The sequence below is a fragment of the Choristoneura fumiferana genome, chromosome 30 (genome assembly GCF_025370935.1).
Source record: "Choristoneura fumiferana chromosome 30, NRCan_CFum_1, whole genome shotgun sequence".
NCBI lineage: Eukaryota > Metazoa > Arthropoda > Insecta > Lepidoptera > Tortricidae > Choristoneura > Choristoneura fumiferana.
Window position 1 is genome coordinate 1,795,577 of NC_133501.1, and position 18,159 is coordinate 1,813,735.

At 41.8% G+C, this 18,159-nt stretch overlaps 1 protein-coding gene across 1 annotated transcript in view; it reads right to left on the bottom strand.

Annotated features, from left to right (window-relative positions):
- LOC141444571 (uncharacterized) overlaps positions 1-18,159 on the bottom strand; it is a 52,060-nt gene continuing 33,901 nt past the window's right edge. The window contains exons 4-10 of the mRNA XM_074110136.1: positions 9,545-9,675; positions 8,720-8,856; positions 7,560-7,686; positions 6,650-6,756; positions 4,440-4,573; positions 3,197-3,317; positions 1-2,779 (exon numbers count right to left, since the gene is read on the bottom strand). Of these exons, the coding sequence (XP_073966237.1) occupies positions 3,221-3,317; positions 4,440-4,573; positions 6,650-6,756; positions 7,560-7,686; positions 8,720-8,856; positions 9,545-9,675 (733 nt within the window). The 3' untranslated portion in view covers positions 1-2,779; positions 3,197-3,220. The remainder of the gene's footprint in view (positions 2,780-3,196; positions 3,318-4,439; positions 4,574-6,649; positions 6,757-7,559; positions 7,687-8,719; positions 8,857-9,544; positions 9,676-18,159) is intronic.

Below are 18,159 nucleotides of genomic sequence, written 5' to 3' on the forward strand. Positions count from 1 at the left end.
TTATTTTTGTAAACAAAGTATATTTCCATTGCATTTACGTTGAAAATACAAAAAATCAGGCGAGATACGTATCATTGACCATTATAATTCATTGCGTTACTCAGCATATGAGAACCAGCAGCCATTTTGTGATGAAATGGCGCCAAAAGTCAAGTAACTACCTTTTTAGTACAATTAATTTCATAATAAGAAAAGAAATAAACTTACATATAAGTGAATATTTACAAAAAAAAACATGAAATGGTGGGATATTTTTATAATTTCATTATAATCTGTTCGTAAAGTTGGTTATCGGTCAGATCAATAAGCGAAAGCAAGAGATCGATAACATCATTAAGATTTTAAACAAAATGTAACGAACATAAAACTGATAAAACATTGAAGGAAACCGGAAGTATTGAAATTTAACTTAATCTAAGAACTATCTTTTTGTCATTTTCGGTAACAAAGGCGGATACCGCCGTCGAATGATTTTGTCGAAACACTTATTTCTACAGAATACTAAGACTAAATCATAAGTTGATCCATGTTGATCATAATCTTGAAAAAATACGACAAATTAAATAATAAGATTACTGCAGACTGCAATATCTAAACATAAACAAGCAAAACGAAAAATTTAATGAACATTGTAAAACTAACTTGTTCATAATAAATATCAAATTGCATTGATATGATAATATTATTAACATTATTTCATTATTTGTTTACTAAAATACATACAAAGTCAAAAGTATTATGCATATTTATAAAATAACGACAATGACAATATTTATCAGACAACAAATTTCATAAACAATGAAAATTATAAGGCGCATCCATCCCTGCCTATATACGTCCCACTGATGGGCACAGGCTTCCTCTAAGAAGAAAAGGGCTTGGGCCATAGTTCCCACGCGCCATTGAATTGCTTCGCAGGTTTGTGCAGGTTAATAAGGCGCAAATATATTTCAAGACAAACTTTATAATTATTTATTGAGCAATGTTGCCATCATATAATGAAAATATTTAATTATGTCATGTTAAATATCTTAGACTTAAAGGCACTGCGAACTATTGTAATTGTAACGTCGCCATGAGCTATTCCAGAAAAAACAACGTTCCCCGCGACTGACGGCGCAGAATGATTTGTGACAGGCTAGACGGCGCCAGCATCGCGTGGTCCGTTTGACAACTTTGACAGTTGCGCCACGTTTGTGATTGGAAACAGATAAACGAGCCAATCACAAGCGTTTTTCACGAATGATTACATATTTGCGGCACTTGCGTTAGAAACTTTAGGACCGTGGTCATCCGACACCAAAAAATTTGTTCGCGAGGTGTCGGATAAATTAGTTGGCGTCTCTGGCGACCCCAGGGCCGGGTCTTTTTTCGCTCAGAGGCTGAGCTTAGCCGTGCGGCGAGGGAATGCCGCAAGCATGCTAGGCACGATGCCCCGGGTAGGAGAGATACAGGGTTTAGATATTTTTTAATCTATATAATTGTTAAAGTTTCTTTTTATACTATATTATGTTTGTTGAAATAAAGTACGTTCTAATCACAAGCAAGACTGCAACGTCAAACGGACCCGACGACACTAACGCCATCTAGGGATAATCGCCTGTCAAGAAACCCTCATTTATCGCATGCGGAATAGCGGAAATCTTCGTTATATAAAGACAATAAAATATGGAATTTTATAGTCAGTGGCTTTCTATTGAACAGTATTTTTTCTTCGTGTTTTGTCGGAGAAGTTCGTATTTATCTTGCTGTATCAATTAGCTTCAGTAAACTTCAGTAAGCTAGTTGACAAAGCAAGATAAATACAATTTTTTTCCGACAAAATACGATGGTAAAACATTATTCACTACATTGTACTTATTTTGGACACTGTTCGCTCTGACATATCTCATGGCAACTGATACAATATTCTACGATAGATTCTATATATACTTTTTTTAGCATTAGAAAAAGGGTAAACAATCTTGAGGAATCTTTTTATTGAAAAACGTTTAAAAAAAACAGTAACTATTACTTATGATACCAAAAACATGTAAATGATCATATAACTTTGCTGATTGTTACATTATTTGCTGTGACTTATTTTTCAAAAGTGTTTTTTAATAAAAAGACACGTCAAGTTCGCTTACCTTCTTCCGAATGCTAAAAAAACGAAGTTTAGTATAGTTAAGATGCCACATAGAATTTTTTTAAATTTAAAACTGACCAGCAATCAACCTCTGTCTTACCTGATGGTAAGTGTAGATATGGGGCTGAAGATGTAGTTCTCTGGCTCAGTAACAGCCTATTCACTCTGATCTTGAACAGCTCTAAATCGTATGTATCAGGAAAAAGTTTTCATGCCAAGAACGCCAGTAAACCAGTCAATTATTTGTATAAAAAATAACCTCAACGACTACATATTAAGAGCTTAAGCTAACATTTAAGAATTAAACGTAAACTATTTTTAAAGATGTAAAAATACAACAATTAGATATCATAGAAGAATCATATGATTCTCATACAACCAGTGAGATATGACGCTCGATTTTCCATCTCGTCGTTTGCATTCCTTGCTAGTAACGCATATAGGCGTTCTCGTGACTTTTGTCCAGCTTTGCTTAATTTTGCAGGTATGAACGCACATGTGCGTTTGCGGCAGCTGAAGAAGTTCCGAAGCTTCTAGTGGGTGAATGCGTTAGCGAATTTGCCAATCTTGAATGATGCAGGGTGACATTTTGACAGCAGCTAATTTTTGACCCATTGTGATTTTTTCGTCTGAAAGAGTTGAAGTGTGCCTCTGAAACATAAAAACAATTGGTCAAGTGCGAGTCGGACTCGTACGTGAAGGGTTCCGCCGTACGTAAAAAATAAATAAAAAAAAAATATATATATTTTAGAAAAATAATAACTAGGTTAAAAATCTAATACAAGCTTTTTTTGCTGTCTATTTTATGCCCCGATTAAAGTTGAATATTTTACAAACAAATTACTATATAGAAAAATCGTCTTTACAAACCCTTAATATACGTTCGAATGTAAGTAGGTGTAGCCACAAGAGTTGAAGTAAATGATTACACACACATCTACATGAAGTACTGATTGTATAAAAGGAGAATGAATGAAATGAATCAGTAAATGTCAAAATCCCGTTGTCATTACATGACATGTTCTTGAGTGCGTGACCTCATCTCTGGTGGCACTACCTATAGCTTACCTTTTGTGGTCGAAGCTGTGTGTCTCAGCGGCACTTCTTCAGGAAATCCAGCACCTCCTGTGGGTAGGGCCGGCTGATAGACTTGGTCTGCGAGCGCGCATACTCCAGGGGAGTCACCGAGCTGTGGACAAAAACAAGTTTTAAAAACGAAAAAGTCTTCACTGTGCTGCTTCAGGCAATTACGAAGTGCAACGGAACTGACGCGCTAACTTACTGCCATGCTAACATATGTATTAACAAGAATACATGATCTACTTTTATTACAAGTGAAAAAATATAATTAAGAAGAAAAATATTGACTAAGTGACGAAAATTTACGCCTCCTCCCCTGCCCCTGTGGCCAAGCTTGGTATTTAGAAAACTCCCCATAAATGGGTCACGTAGTATGGCTATGTTCCCTTTCTCTAATGCTACATTTACACTAGCGTACGAGTCGCGAGGCAAGGTACGAGGTGAGTGTGACCAGACGCGCGCGGCTCGCCTCGCCCCTCGCCCCTCGCAGCGCTCGCGTCCGGAGCGGGTTATGGGCACGAGTCAGAGGACCTCGCGACGAACGCGAGCTTGGTGTTCACATTCGCGCTCTCGCTTCATTCGAGATCGAACCTTGTGCTGCGCAGGTTGTAAGCTCAAAGACAACTGAAGGGCTACTAAGAAACTCGAAGTTCGTGTCGTGCGGGCCCTCTGACACTTATACTATTTAAAACGAGAACGAGAGGGACCGCACGACACGAACTTCGAGCTACCAGTTTCGTAGAACTCGCCAAGAGAGTGTAAACAGGAAGCTCATTTACAAATTACAATCGATACGAGACGAGGTGCGATGCGAGAGTGTAAGTCCCGCATAAGTTTAAAACGCTGTGTTAGAGCGTTTTCACATTATCCGATCCGATATCGGTATCGGACGACGATAGACGACATCCGATAGCCGACACCATGTGCTGCTTTCCATTTCCAACAAAATAGTTCCGATATGGCCGGCTCAAAATGGCCGCCACGCATCGGGCTCTGCGCACACAGTCAATTTAGATACACGCATAGCACACATACAAACTTTATCGTCCGACAGCCCACGGGAGTCCGATGGTGCCGTGAACGTATCGGTGTCGGCTCCGATATCCGATATCGGGCCGGACAATGTAAAAGACAGGTACATATTTCATACATTTTACTTGCCCCGATATCGTATCGTCGTCCGATACCGATATCGGATCGGATAATGTGAAAACGCTCTTAGGTTCGTTACCTCCTGTTGGGCGCATGCGCGAGCTGCCGCCAGCGCGCGCGCTCGATGTGCCGGAACAGCGCGACGACCAGCCGCAGCGCGCACGTCGGGGAGTTCACCGCCAGGTGCAACGCCGTGTCTCCGCCCTTCACGTCCTGCGCACACACACACACACACACGCCACATGACATTACACCGTTAAATAATAGTAGATTATTGTCGTGGCCTGGAAGAAGCCAATTGCTGGCTGAGTATGACTCGCAAGCTCGTCCGTTTAACTAATACGAAGCCAGCGATTGCTGTTCCAGCCGAGACTAATATAAAGCTTTTCTCAAAAATGATGAATAATTCTGAAATAGCCTAAACTTTTTCTCAAAGTATATCATAACATTTAATTTTATTCCAATTATTTTTCTTATGCTTTCCCGCCTTTTTTCATTAAAAATAAACTGCAGCTGTATTTGCCACCGAAAACACCACAAGCTGTTTCAGACCCAATAAAAAAAGTCCGAAGTTCCAACAAAATATCTGATACCGGCCATTAGATTTGGCTGTATACGACTTGTGCCAACATTTCCATGGCCTTTCTAACTTTTTTAAAAATTTGTGACTGATTGCAGGCGCGCTAATTTATTATTGTCGAGCTAGCGCGCCTGCAATCTTTTTAACTTTTTAATTTTTCGCTGACCATAAAGTATGCACTTCACCTTTTGATATGTAAAGAATAATGTCAACTTTTACGGACATTTTTGAGAAAATAAGTATACAGTGTGTTACCGGCACCCAGGTTTAAGAGAGGTTAATGTAACGTATTTCTGTAACTTAATCATGACATTAATTTAATTAATAAACTAAGATTCAGACTTTGTTAACTTTCTAACCAAATTATAATTGCCAGCAATGTACAACAGCAAAGTAAATTGACAAGTAATAATGAAAGTATCTGTCAGCTGTCATTTACTTTGCTGTACATTGCTGGCAATTATAATTTTGTTAGAAAGTCTGAATCTTAGTTTATTAATTAAGTTACAAAAAGCCGTTACTTTAACCTTCCTAAATAAAACCTGGCAACCGGTAACAGACTTTATGTCGGAAGATATAATTTAGAGAGTCTGAATCCGACCCCGACATTATCAATATGGGCAAACTACGGGGAATCAAACTATTTTGGAAATCTAACAAATGTCAACTAATCGTGGTCAACGTAAAACCAAAACAATACGACACTCATTCATTGAAATCTTAGTAGTGCAATTATCACAACCATTCATGTTAACCTAAAGAAAAGCCTCGTTAATAATAAAGAAACGCATAACAGTTCCTGAGACTCGACTCGGGCTAGAAGGCCTACTACGAAATTCGAAAATCGAAGTTCGTATCGTACCATCTCTCTCACTCTCGTATTAAATAATATTAGCGTCAACGGGACAATATAAAGACTCTTTATTGTACACCAGAAATATTAAGCGATATAGAAAACAGATCTATACACAGAGAAAAAAATACAAGGTAAGCAATAGGCGGCCTTATTGCTACGATACGATACGATACGGACGGACGGACAGGACGGTACTGGACGGTACGATACGAACATCGATTTTCGAATTTCGTAGTAGCCCCTCAGACTTCTTTTACAAACTAACAATTGTCAATTGTCAATCGTTTTTTCCGCGTCCAGATCTCAGGCGCTGTCAAAGGCGCCACGTATGGCAACACTGGCGTTTCGTAGGTGCTATAGTAATCCTTAATAAACCCGCATGTTAATGACCAATATTCATAATTCTACATATAATTATATCGAAAAATGACACCATTCGACCTAGTCTACAGTTAGCACAACTTGTGTTAGTACCTACTACGGAACAAAAAAACATGTTAACGTTTATGTCGATCGGAACTCGAAACAGAAGATCGGTTTTATTTTTCTTTCTCAGTTGAATCTTCAGTAAAACGAAGAAAACTGACGAGTCCCGAGCGACATACTATGGTTGTACTGTACTTATACAAGACGTTTTGAATTTAAACTATATATTTCAGTAGATGATAAGGATAGATTACATACAAGAACTGTATTTCACTATCCGCTGTATTTTAAAACTGGAACAGGTTAAGTATTTTTTTATTTTTTAGAGGGTACAGAACCTTTTTTCGGTTCGACTCGCACTTGGCCGTAGTTATTTATTTGCACTCTGTGGTTAATAAAGTGTCATTGTATTGTATTGCATACACACCCCGGCCCACAGGTCGGCTTTGCCGTGCTCCAACAGCACATGCGCGATGTGTAGACGCGGCGCCGCCTCAGAGTGCAGCGCGCACGCCACGTGCAGCGCTGTGTAGCCTGAAACAACAATAAAATAATCATCAAAATGTGTTTTTCATGAACCAATAGGAACTTCTACTAAAGCTGTGCTGTGCGAGGATAGGTAATTGAAGCGTTTCTTTCATCCTCGCACAGGGGCGTACAGGGGGCGGGGGCAAGTCAGATCACCCGCGCTTGTTTTGTCATAAAAACTACACAAGAGATACCAACATGAAACACAAGGTATATGTAGTGTATAGGGTAAACACCCGCAAGGGATCCTGCTTCATAGGTAGAACATACAATTTCCAGGGGGGGCAGCTGCCCTCCCCCCCCCTGCAACCGTCCATACTCGCACCTCTGGTCGACACGCCGCCTTCTAGTATTGTTTGTCTCAAATAATAGCAATTTTACAGATTAAAAATAAAATGGCAAAACCGGCCAAGAGCGTGTCGGACACGCCCAGGATAGGGTTCCGTAGCCATAACGAAAACATCAAGTAATGTTTTTCTAAGGATTTCGTATTGTGTACGGAATCTACCAAGTTTAGGTATATTTTATACATTAGGCTGCTATTTACTCTTAAACTACTACTAATTGTCAAGCAATAATTACATTTGAAATTTACCACGAGCTTTGCGGTGAAGGAAAACATCGTGAGGAAACCTGCACAAACCTGCGAAGCGATTCAATGGTGCGTGCGAAGTACCCAATCCGCACTGGGAACTATGGCCCAAGCCCTCTTGTTCTGAGAGGAGGCCTGTGCCCAGCAGTGGGACGTATATAGGCTGGGATGAGAGAGAGAGAATCGTAGTTGCTATAATTTTCCTGCGTCAGTTTACCTTCAGTGTTTGCGTGCGCGAGGCGGAACAGCGGCGGCGCGTCGCGCACCAGCTCGGCCAGCACGGCGGCGCACGCGTCGCCGGCGCGCGCGCACGCCGTCACCAGCGTGTCGCCCAGCGCGTCCGTCTGGGGAAGGGAGGGGGGAACTTACAATACCATACAATACACCGTGTTGTTTTAGATTTCTGTTAAATCTAAGGGCAATTTACAGGTCAAATGATAGTGGCCTAACTCTTAAGTCCCATTTAGACCATTCAAGTACTTGAATGCAAGTTGCATTACATCGCAGATTATTGAGGGACGTTGAATTTAGTTGATCAAAGAAATACCGCAATGTAGTGGAACTTGTATGCAAGTTCTCGTATAGTCTAAATTGGGCCTTACTGCAGACGTTTTCAACCAGTGTGCCGCGTATATTTTCAGGTGTGCCGCGATTGCCGCGAAGTGTACCTATGCTGCATTGAAATTATGAATGGCTATTTTAATAAGAAAATAATACGAAAACAACTGACGCGTGGCGTGTGCGATTCGCGTTGTCAGGTTGTTATGGTAACGGAGCGGAAGGAATAGCGGGGCGGGTGGAACCCTCTACGCGCCAGTCCGACTCGCACTTGGCTATTTTTTACTGGTGTGCCGTGAAACTTTGATGAACGAAAACTGTGCCGTTAAAACGAAAAGGTTGAAAACGCCTGATCAAGAGTTAAGATAATGTATGTCTCTGACTAGTTGTTTTCTAGTTGGCTCACTAGTTTTTTATAGATGGCGCACTGTTGTTAGCATTACGGGCGCGAAAACAAAGTTTAGATTAAAATCATATTTAATACACCTTAAAACCGTACATAAAAATATCGAGCATGCCACAGTGTTGCATAGTCCCCGTTTTATTCGGAAAAAAGGGAGGACAAAGGTTTCCGAAAGACAAAACTGTCTCAAAACACAGACATTCATTGCCCCGTAACGCATAATTGCCATAATTAATTTCAGATATTGCAAAATATTCACAAAATTATTCTAATTACAAATAAACCCGCGTAGCTCACCCAAACACTATGAGATTTGACATTTCGGAGACCTCACGCTACACTAGCGCCTCTAGTGGCGAATTCATACGCGATAGCCCTCATTGGTGTAACTTGTCCGGTCCCAAGTTAGAGCGTACCTCGTGGAACACGCAGTCGCGTCCTTCCATGTGCGCGGGCGTCAGCCGCAGCGCCGTGCGCACGCACTGCACCAGGTAGCGCGTGAACAGCGGCCGCCGGTGGCAGCGGAGCGCCGCCGACTTCAGGAGCCCTAGCCCTGCAAAACGTTTACGTTATAATCGGCATAAGGGCCAAAGACACTAGGTCCTTACTTTTATTTACTTGATTTTAGTTTAATATAAATAAATAAAATATCATGGGACACTTGACACCAATTGACCTAGTCCCAAACTAAGCAAAGCTTGTACTATGGACACTAGGCAACGGATAAACATACTTATATAGATTACATACTTAAATACATTTAGTTTATTATCAGATTTTAAGCTTCGTAGTCAGGTGGCGGTCGTCTGAAGGTCCGAGAATGAGAATGAGATGGCGGCGTGAAGTCGAGAAAAATCGATTACTGGGATGGGAAGAGGGGGCAGGAATGTCACCGGCTAAGCTTATTATGGAAAAGAGGGTTATTTTGGTTTTAGAGGGAGTTAAAGTAAGGAAATTTTGAGGAAGTGCTTATGCCTAAGGCAGGGTTTCTTAAACTTTTTTCAGTCACGGACCCCTGTCAAAAATATTTTTTGGATTTTTTTCTAATAAATATGTTTACAGACTGTCCTACTGAGGACCCCTAATACACATAGACCCTAAGGGGTCCGTGGACCCCACTTTAAGAAAACCTGGCTTAAGGGAAAAATCTTGGTAGGCGAGTAAGTCGGCGACACACTTAACTTGTACTGGGCATTACTGGATTCGAATGCTGGGTCGCTGGATCCCCAGGTTGTACTCACCGAAGTCCCCCAGGAACAGCGCCGGGCGCTGCGCCAGCACGCGCTCGCACAGCAGGCTGAACAGCGCGCACTGCAGGTTCTCCTCCTTGGTGGCGCCAGTCGACAGACTCAGCAAGATGTGTTGGAGGACCCTGCGGACGAACAAGGGCTAAGTAATGATTTACACGTGCGGAGCCGGAGGTCAACACTAGTATCGAATATAAGTGACTTTTCAGGAAGGTTTGAAAACAACTAGAGATAAAAAATACATTTGAGGCTCTAAACTAAGCCATTTTTCCTTAACAATTTTTTTTATTTTGAGTCGTAATTTTTTAAGCAGCTGTGTCAGCTGTCGATGGATTGTCGTCGTCGTGCATTACCGTCTTTTACGTATGGGCGGCCACGTTAGGATAATGGCGCACCTATGACTATAATAAAGCACTATTTAGCTATCGGTTATAGTTTGGTAATGGTAATAGAGTAGGGACTAGGAGCTCCCAGTCGATCACGGGGCCCTGGGCACGTGCCCAGTGTGCCCAGCGGGGAAGTAGGGCCTGGGATTATCGTCGGACGTCGTATTAGGACACCCTGTTTCAGTCAGCTAACTATAGCTAAGGAAAACAACTTGTTCTCAACACTGGCTGAACATTTCATTCTTCGCAACAAATAATGTTGGAACTTAGCTTTTGTGGTTCTTGGTGTATTTAGTTTCTACCCTAATTTTTGTTTTCATTTTAGTATCGCGGCCGCCGCATGTTTTGCGCTCGCAATTGTAATCGTAATATTAACGCTTATGTATAAGTACACGTAATTTCTCAAGTAAATGAATTATAAAATTCTTTTTGAGAATAAATTATCTTTAAACCTAAACCTATTATCGTTGAGAATATTATAAAAATAATGTATGAAAAATCAGACAAAATAAGCAATATTAAAAACAGCGCCATCTAACGGATTTTTTTTAAATAATTCTATCTATGTGTGTATATTTAAAGTGACTCTTCGCGTGTCAAATCTTTTGTGACAATTGAAATAAGATTGCTTTTTACTTGATTTGTATAAAAAATCCGCTACATTTTCTAAATGTGTCAAGGCTAATTCGAAAGTAATGCAGAAAAAGAGTAATATATTTTCATTAAAATAACTTAATATATTTTGGCAAAAAAGACTTTAATCTATTTAAATGGCTTTTATTTTTAGAAAAAGTAAAGCTAATTGAATTACCAGTTGCCACCTGCGGGGCGTGCGTAGCTTAGAGCACAGCGGTGGCTTTGTAAAAAACGCGCGTTGGATTTTATCGTTGACGTGCACCTTACTTTATTTCAAGCGAGACAAGGCGAGGCGAGGATGTAAGTCTAGACGTTGGCGTGTCATTTGTACGTTTCTGGAAGGAAATATGCGTACTAATATTAATAACCTAACCAGCAAAAAGTTGGAAAACGCCCGACTTTGTCACTTCAAAGTTCATTATCTCAAAAACGGCTCAGCCGATTTTGATGAAACATGGCTAAGAACCATCGCTAGAAAACCTGATTTCAAATAAAAAAACCGCATTCAAATCGGTCTACCCGTTTAAGAGCTACGGTGCCACTGGATTGAGACTGAAGCAAGACTCTGTTAGTAAGTAGATAAGAAGAAACCCCTCCAACCCTCTCCTCCCCGTAGTAAGCTCCGGGACCTGGGGACGTGCAGCCGGGTTTTTTTAGCTCTTGAGAGTCCGGCAATGTCCCCTCCACATTCCTCCCTAACTCCCTTCCCAGTCGTCCATAGCAGATTTATCCTGCACCTCTGCCATCTCCTATAAAGCACCTCATTCAATATTTAAAAATTAAAAACAAGTAAATAAAGACACAGACCTTAGTATCATTGGCCCTTAAGAAGACTCAACCTATCATTCCCTCAAAGGGCCGGCAATGCATCTGTGATACCGATATAGGCGATTATGTGATAAGATACAGGCTATGCCTAGTTTGGGGCCCACTAGACACTGTATTCAATGTAAAAGAACTATTTTGGTCAATAAACGACTTTTTTTATACCCCTCGTATTGGTAGGTGTCCATGGGCGGCGGTGATTGTTTCCCATCAGTTGACCCTGCCATGCTGACATGCTCGTTTTCCCCTTCTTATATAAATAAAAAAAAAAACAAAAAAAAAGATATCACTTGTGTATTTATGTTTTAATTATGATATTTAATTACGAGTGAAAATCACGAAAGTTTAAACCATTATGTTGCGTAATGTGTATACGTCTCCACGCAACTGACCCAGCGTTTTTTCCGAAGTGATCTTGCTGTCACAATCAACGCTGTTCCCGAACGTAATCTTGAGCACGATTTCGTGAATGTCAATAAACTACGGAGGCGGTAAAAACTGTTTTATACACTCGTCTGCAGGCCGGCAAACAATACTTTGCAAATGTGTTTTTGCCGGCACTGGGCGCTAAAGGTAACCTGTGGTGATCTTGTTAGTCATCATTATCTATATCAGTCCTTTTCAAAGTAGGCGATAACGCTCCCTTGTGGGTGCTGTAGGTCTAGAGGGGGGCGGTAAGGGCCTAGAGATTTATTTTTATTTTTATTCGACTGAATGGCAAACTAGCAAGTGGGTCTCTTGGTGGTAAGAGATCACCACCGCCCATAAACATCTGCAACACCAGAGGTATTGCAGATGCGTTGCCAACCTAGAGGCCAAAGATGGGATACCTCAAATGCGACTAATTTCACCGGCTGTCTTACTCTCCACGCCGAAACACAACAGTGCAAGCACTGCTGCTTCACGGCAGGATTAGCGAGCAAGATGGTGGTAGCAATCCGGGCGGACCTTGCACAAGGTCCTACCACCTGCCTGCTGTCAACTGCTTCACCTTTGTGCCTTCATTAGGCGAGACTAATATGTTATTGGGGTTTTGAGGGTGAAAAAAATGGGGGTCCCCACAAAATAACTGATTTTCAAAGTGGACGTTACACGAAAAAAGTTTGGGAACCTCCGACCTATATGATCATAATCCCAAATTGAAAATACAAACTGAAATATAGATGCACAGAAAAACCAGAAAAATAATTTGGAATCTAACCACTTTTATTTCCGTACCGCGTGCTATATTACACCACTGATGGTCAACAGTACAGACACGAATTTCCCCTATGCACCTCATATTTCAGCTATTGTTCTTGTGTTTCCCAGTTTTGTATCTCATCTGTAATCTAAACTTAAACAACGATCAAAATTCAGATGGTGAACGAAATTGGACGGTGTTAATCATAATCCCAGCCTATGTCCCATCGCTGGACACAGGCCTCCTCTGGTTTTTCGTGAACAGGTGACGCCAGAAAAGCATGTGTTGTGTTAACTTAAGCAGCGTTTCCACCAGAGACGCGCGAGGATGTGTCGCGAGGAAATATTTTTCATTGACCAATAGAAACGCTTTTAGACGACCAGATTGCCTAGTGGTTAGAGCACCTGACTAGGAAGCTTGAGGTCCCGGGTTCGATTCCCGTGTCTAGGCAGACATTTGTATGAAAAATACGAGTGTTTGTTCTCGGGTCTTGGGTGTTTAATATGTATTTAAGTATCTATATAATTATATTTATCCGTTGCTTAGTACCCATAACACAAGCTTTGCTAAGCTTACTTTGGGACTAGATCAATTCAATCAATCAATATTTATTATTTACCTCGCCTCGCTCCGCTCAGCTGTTTCCACCACAACGTTTCATAAAAACACATTCATCGCGACACAACCTCGCACATCTCAGCAGGGCTACTACGAAACTCGAAGTTGGTATCGTACCGTCCCTCTCGCTCTCGTATTAAATAGCATAAGCGTCAGAGGGACCGCACGACACGAACTTCGAGTTTCGTAGTAGCCCTGCTGCTACTGGCTACTAACTCTGCCAAAAAAAAGTAAGAAAAAAAAACAAATTGGCGGGAACCAGTTGAATATGTCACTTACTTAGGAAGTGTCAGACATTTTTGCACGCTCCTCAGCGCTGTGAGAGATATAATAAATGCAGGTGACTCCAAATATCGGGCTCTTATAATCGTGTAGTTGCTTACATTAAAAAAAACAAAGCTCTTAGCTAAGATGTTACATCTCCCTTCCATTGACTAAGATAGAAAGAGATGCAAATAGCAACAGGCACACCTTGGTTTTTGCATGCGCATTTATAGTATAAACGTATATGTATGTACAACTACGTATATTGATGCCACAAGGTCGAATACCAATCAGCGCCCAAGCCATACTTATCGGAGCGTGTTTGTATGTCTATGTACTTATATTATGAACTCTAGGGATGACAAATAAGTTTAAAAAGAGTATGAAAAAATAAAACCGGCCAAGAGCGAGTCGTACACGCCCAGGATAGGGTTCCGTAGCCATACGAAAAAATCAAATATTTTATTTATTTCGTATTGTGTACTGAATCTTCCAAGTTTAGGTATATTTTATACCTTAGGCTGCTATTTACTCTTAAACTACTAATAATTCTCAAGCAAACTTAGCCGCTATAATTGTCCTTGTAAATTTGATATGTTTACTACCATTCTGATTTTTTCAATTTTTTCCACCCATCAGTAGATTTTAGAGGGGGCGGACGCTCGATTTCAAGTTGAATATTTCGCAAACAGATCACTAAATAGAAAAATTGTCTTACCAACCCCCCAATGGTTTTAAAAGACCTGTCTAACGATACCCCACAATATACAGTTAGTCGAGAAAAAAAAACACCCCCACTTTACGTCTATTGGGAGGTGCCCTAAAATTTTTTTTTTACTTTTTTTTATTGTACTACTTTGTCGGCGTGACTGATATCTATATTTATGTCAAATTACAGCTTTCTAGTACTGTCTCTGAGCTTACCCGCGGACAGACAGACACACAGAGACATGGCGAAACTAAAAGGGTTCCTAGTTGACTACGGAACCTAAAAGAAAGTCATGTTAAAAGTAGAAGTCTGGTGGCTTAGTGGTTTAACATATGGCCTGTCAAGCAGAGGTCGTAGGTTTTAACTGGGGCTCGCTTCTCAAGGAAGATAGGCGATGAAACTACAAGACACCTAACGGACAATGTAACCTAGACGTATTTAAGCTTGCTAGAATAGTCTTAGGGTTAGGGTGCACTTCTCATAAATGGTATCCAGGATCCCAGGGTGTAAAGATGGATCAGTCAGGCAGGTTTTATGTTGTTTTAACTATTAGGTAAGATTATTTAAAAATGATCTCGTTTTAACAAACGATAAAACTTTCAGTCGGCAGTCAAAATAGTTTTTCACTTCTCATGCTCGTAAAGTTCGTGTTTATGCTGGATCTAGGCGACATAAAATAACTTTTTATGCTCTAGTGCATAAAGTAAAATCTTCGTCTAAGACCAAGGTAATCAGGCGTCAACAGACACAAACAAAGAAGTTTCTATATATTTTTTTTATACATTTTTAATTTATATAAAACTCAAAATCAATCAAAATAAATCAATAAAACTAAAAATGTATAATTAGTAATGCACGAAAAACAAAATGTACATAGTAAGTGAACAATTGTTTCCACTGTTGTTATTTCATTTCCTCGCCATCGAAGTCAAAAGCAGTGTAAAACTCGAGCATTAAACCCATTTTCCCCTCGACGTGTATCCACCCTTGCCGTACCGGCTCAGGTGGCTATTTGAACGTTTCGGGTAAAATGGCTCGTTTTATGCTCTAGTTGTACAATCTACTATTTAAACACGCACATCAATTATTTTGATTATTTTTGTAAACTTGTGCCTAAAGTTGTTACTTGTTTCGATATATAACCTAAACAAAAAGTTGGTAAACCTCCGACTTTGTCACTTCAAGTTCAATATCTCCAAAACGGCTGAACCGATTTCGATGAAACATGTCTAAGAACCATCGCTAGAAAACCTGCCCTCAAATAAAGAAAACCGCATTCAAATCGATCCACCCGTTTAAGAGCTACGGTGCCACAGATAGACACACAGACAGACAGACACATAGCGGTCAAAATTATAACACCCCTCTTTTTGCGTCGGGGGTTAAAAACTAAGTCTTCATTGATGTTTTTTGTGGGGATTCTCTACGTACATTTTTCACATCCTTACGGATCACGCTTTTGCCTAGTTTCCCCGTAGATAAGTTTGTTATGGAACAGAATATGCATTAATAACATGTTTTTGCTTAATTACTTCCTTATTTACACAATTTACTGTTAGTTAAGTAACGGTACCCAAAAAACCGGCCAAAAGCGGGTAGAACTCGCGTGGAGAGGGTTCCGTACAATGCCCAAGTCAAAGATTTCCTCTACTTTTTTTTTAATATTTTTACGGTGCCTTTTAAATTAATACAAAATATCAAATCCCCACGGAAAATATCGTGAAATCCTCACGGTAAGACACGAGTTAACTACTTGTAACGTGGCGCTTCGGCGGGGAGTCGAACCCCGGTCTCCCGCGGACAGGCGAGGGGATTGACTGCCACGTTAGATTGCAAACGTACCGTGGCACCTTCGCGCCGCGCTAACATTAGCCTACGATCCAGGTGCGGCTGCGCACTGAGGGTCTGGAGGCTTTCTATACTCGGACTAGCTCAGGGGTCTAGGTCAGGGAGATGATGTAAACACCGATTTGATAATACACAATACTGAGGGCTTTTATGCCTGTTTATTGATAACTAGTAAACCTACACCTTAAATACTAAATCACTACTTAAACTACGGCGAACTTAACCTACGGTTATTCTGTCCACGCTATCACTGCGCGAGAACGATCGCACCGCGGCGGCGGGACAGTGTTTAGTAAGGACGGCACGGACGGTTATTCACACCACGCTACCACTGCGCGAGGTCGATCGCACCGCGGCGGCGAGGCGGTGGTTAGTGGATACGGGATGGACGGCGGGTCTGGCCACGCTCCACTGCGCGAGGTAGATCGCACCGCGGTGGCGGGTCAGTGTTTAGTACGGATGTTACGGGCGGTTATCCTCACTCCGCTACCACTGCGCGAGGTCGATCGCACCGCGGCGGCGAGGCGGTAATTAGTAGGTACGGGAGGCTAGAGGGGGTTAGCGGGGAGAGGAGGAATCGAGGGGGGCGTCACTCGACGGCCCCACACGTCCAGCCAGGCTGCGCGAGAGATCGCACCGCTCCGGTCTAGTCGCGTCGGAGGACGCCGGGCAACTCCGCTCTCGGCGGTGCGGCGCGGTTATATACTATCGCGGGGTATGGTGCGGTGCGCGGGCGGCGGCGGGGGCGGCGCTGCAGTGTTGTAGCGCACGGTCTGGCTCGCAGGTGTCGGCAGCGGTTGCGTCAGCCTGGCGCAGTGTTGTAGCCGCACGTTCCTTGACTCGTGACGGGTTCCCTCGTCACATCCCCCTCCCGCTCGTGAAGATTTTTTTCCTGCGGGAAAAAAATCACCGGTGAACCTGTTGGACTACCTTGTACGATCTGTACTGCCTGCTGGGGTCCACCTGTGTTCGTGCGGTTGCGGGTAACGGTTGATACTTATCTGTATGAATTGTAGGTTTGTACGGGACTACGGGTTATAAGTGAAACCTAAACTTCCAGTTGGGTTTTTCCATTTTTTTTTTTCGTTTGTTTGTACTGTTTTGGTCACGGCTGTTTTTTGTATTTGGGGAGCCGTATGCAACCCCTTCTGTGGTTGCCGTTGCGCGGCTTCCCTCTCCTCTTATTTTTTTTCCTTTCTTCTCCGTTGGTACCTTCCGGTCCAACTGGGGAGGTCTCTGTGTCCGTGTTCCTTCTCATCGGCGTGGACTCTTGCCTAATAGCAAATGTAACGGTGTGGCTCCTACTTAATGGCGTTATTTCCGGTTTTCTAATACGGTTTTTGCTGCGGGTTATTTGTAGGGGGCGGTCGGGATCTTAGTTTTATTTCCTTTTTTTTTTTTTTGTTCTGTTTTGTGAAGGGTTTTATGTCTTTTATATGGGCTGTTATTATTCGGTTTCTCTTGGCTTCGTCTCGTAATAAGTATATTACTGGTGACTTCCTTCCGACGACCTTATATGGTCCCGCGTATTTTGGGCTTAGCTTCGCGCAAAAATTTTTATTCGCATCTGATAACGGGTATGTTTTTTTTAATACGTAACTGTCGGGCTGGGTTTCCCACTGTCTCCGTTGTTGATCGTAATATTTCTTTTGGGTTTCTGGCTGGTAGTACGGTTGTGCTATTTTATTTAGCGTCTTTGCCGTGCCCATACGGCCTGCTCCTAAGGCGTCGTGGTTCTTTTGTCGGATTTCGGTTTTTTTCTCTTGCTGCACGCACATTTTCCGTTCTGATTTCGGGTCTAGTTTTGTTCCGTATGTTGGGTTTGTTATCTTTTTATAGAATCTTCCTTCTTTTATGCGGTGTTGCTCTTGTTGTCGGTTGTTGGTTACCTCTGTTATTTTTGTGTTGTACCATTCTCGGGGCTGTTGTTGATATGCATAAACTGGGTTTCTGGATAATTCATCCGCTACTTGATTGTGTTTACCCGGTCCGTTCTTGAGGTCGAATTTTGAGAATATTTGCGCGTTTCTCAACTTTTCTAACGTGTGATCTATTTGCGGTATCGGGTATGCGTCTTTTTCGGAGATTTCATATTTCTTACGGAAGTCAATACAGACTCGGCGGTCACCATTCTCTTTCT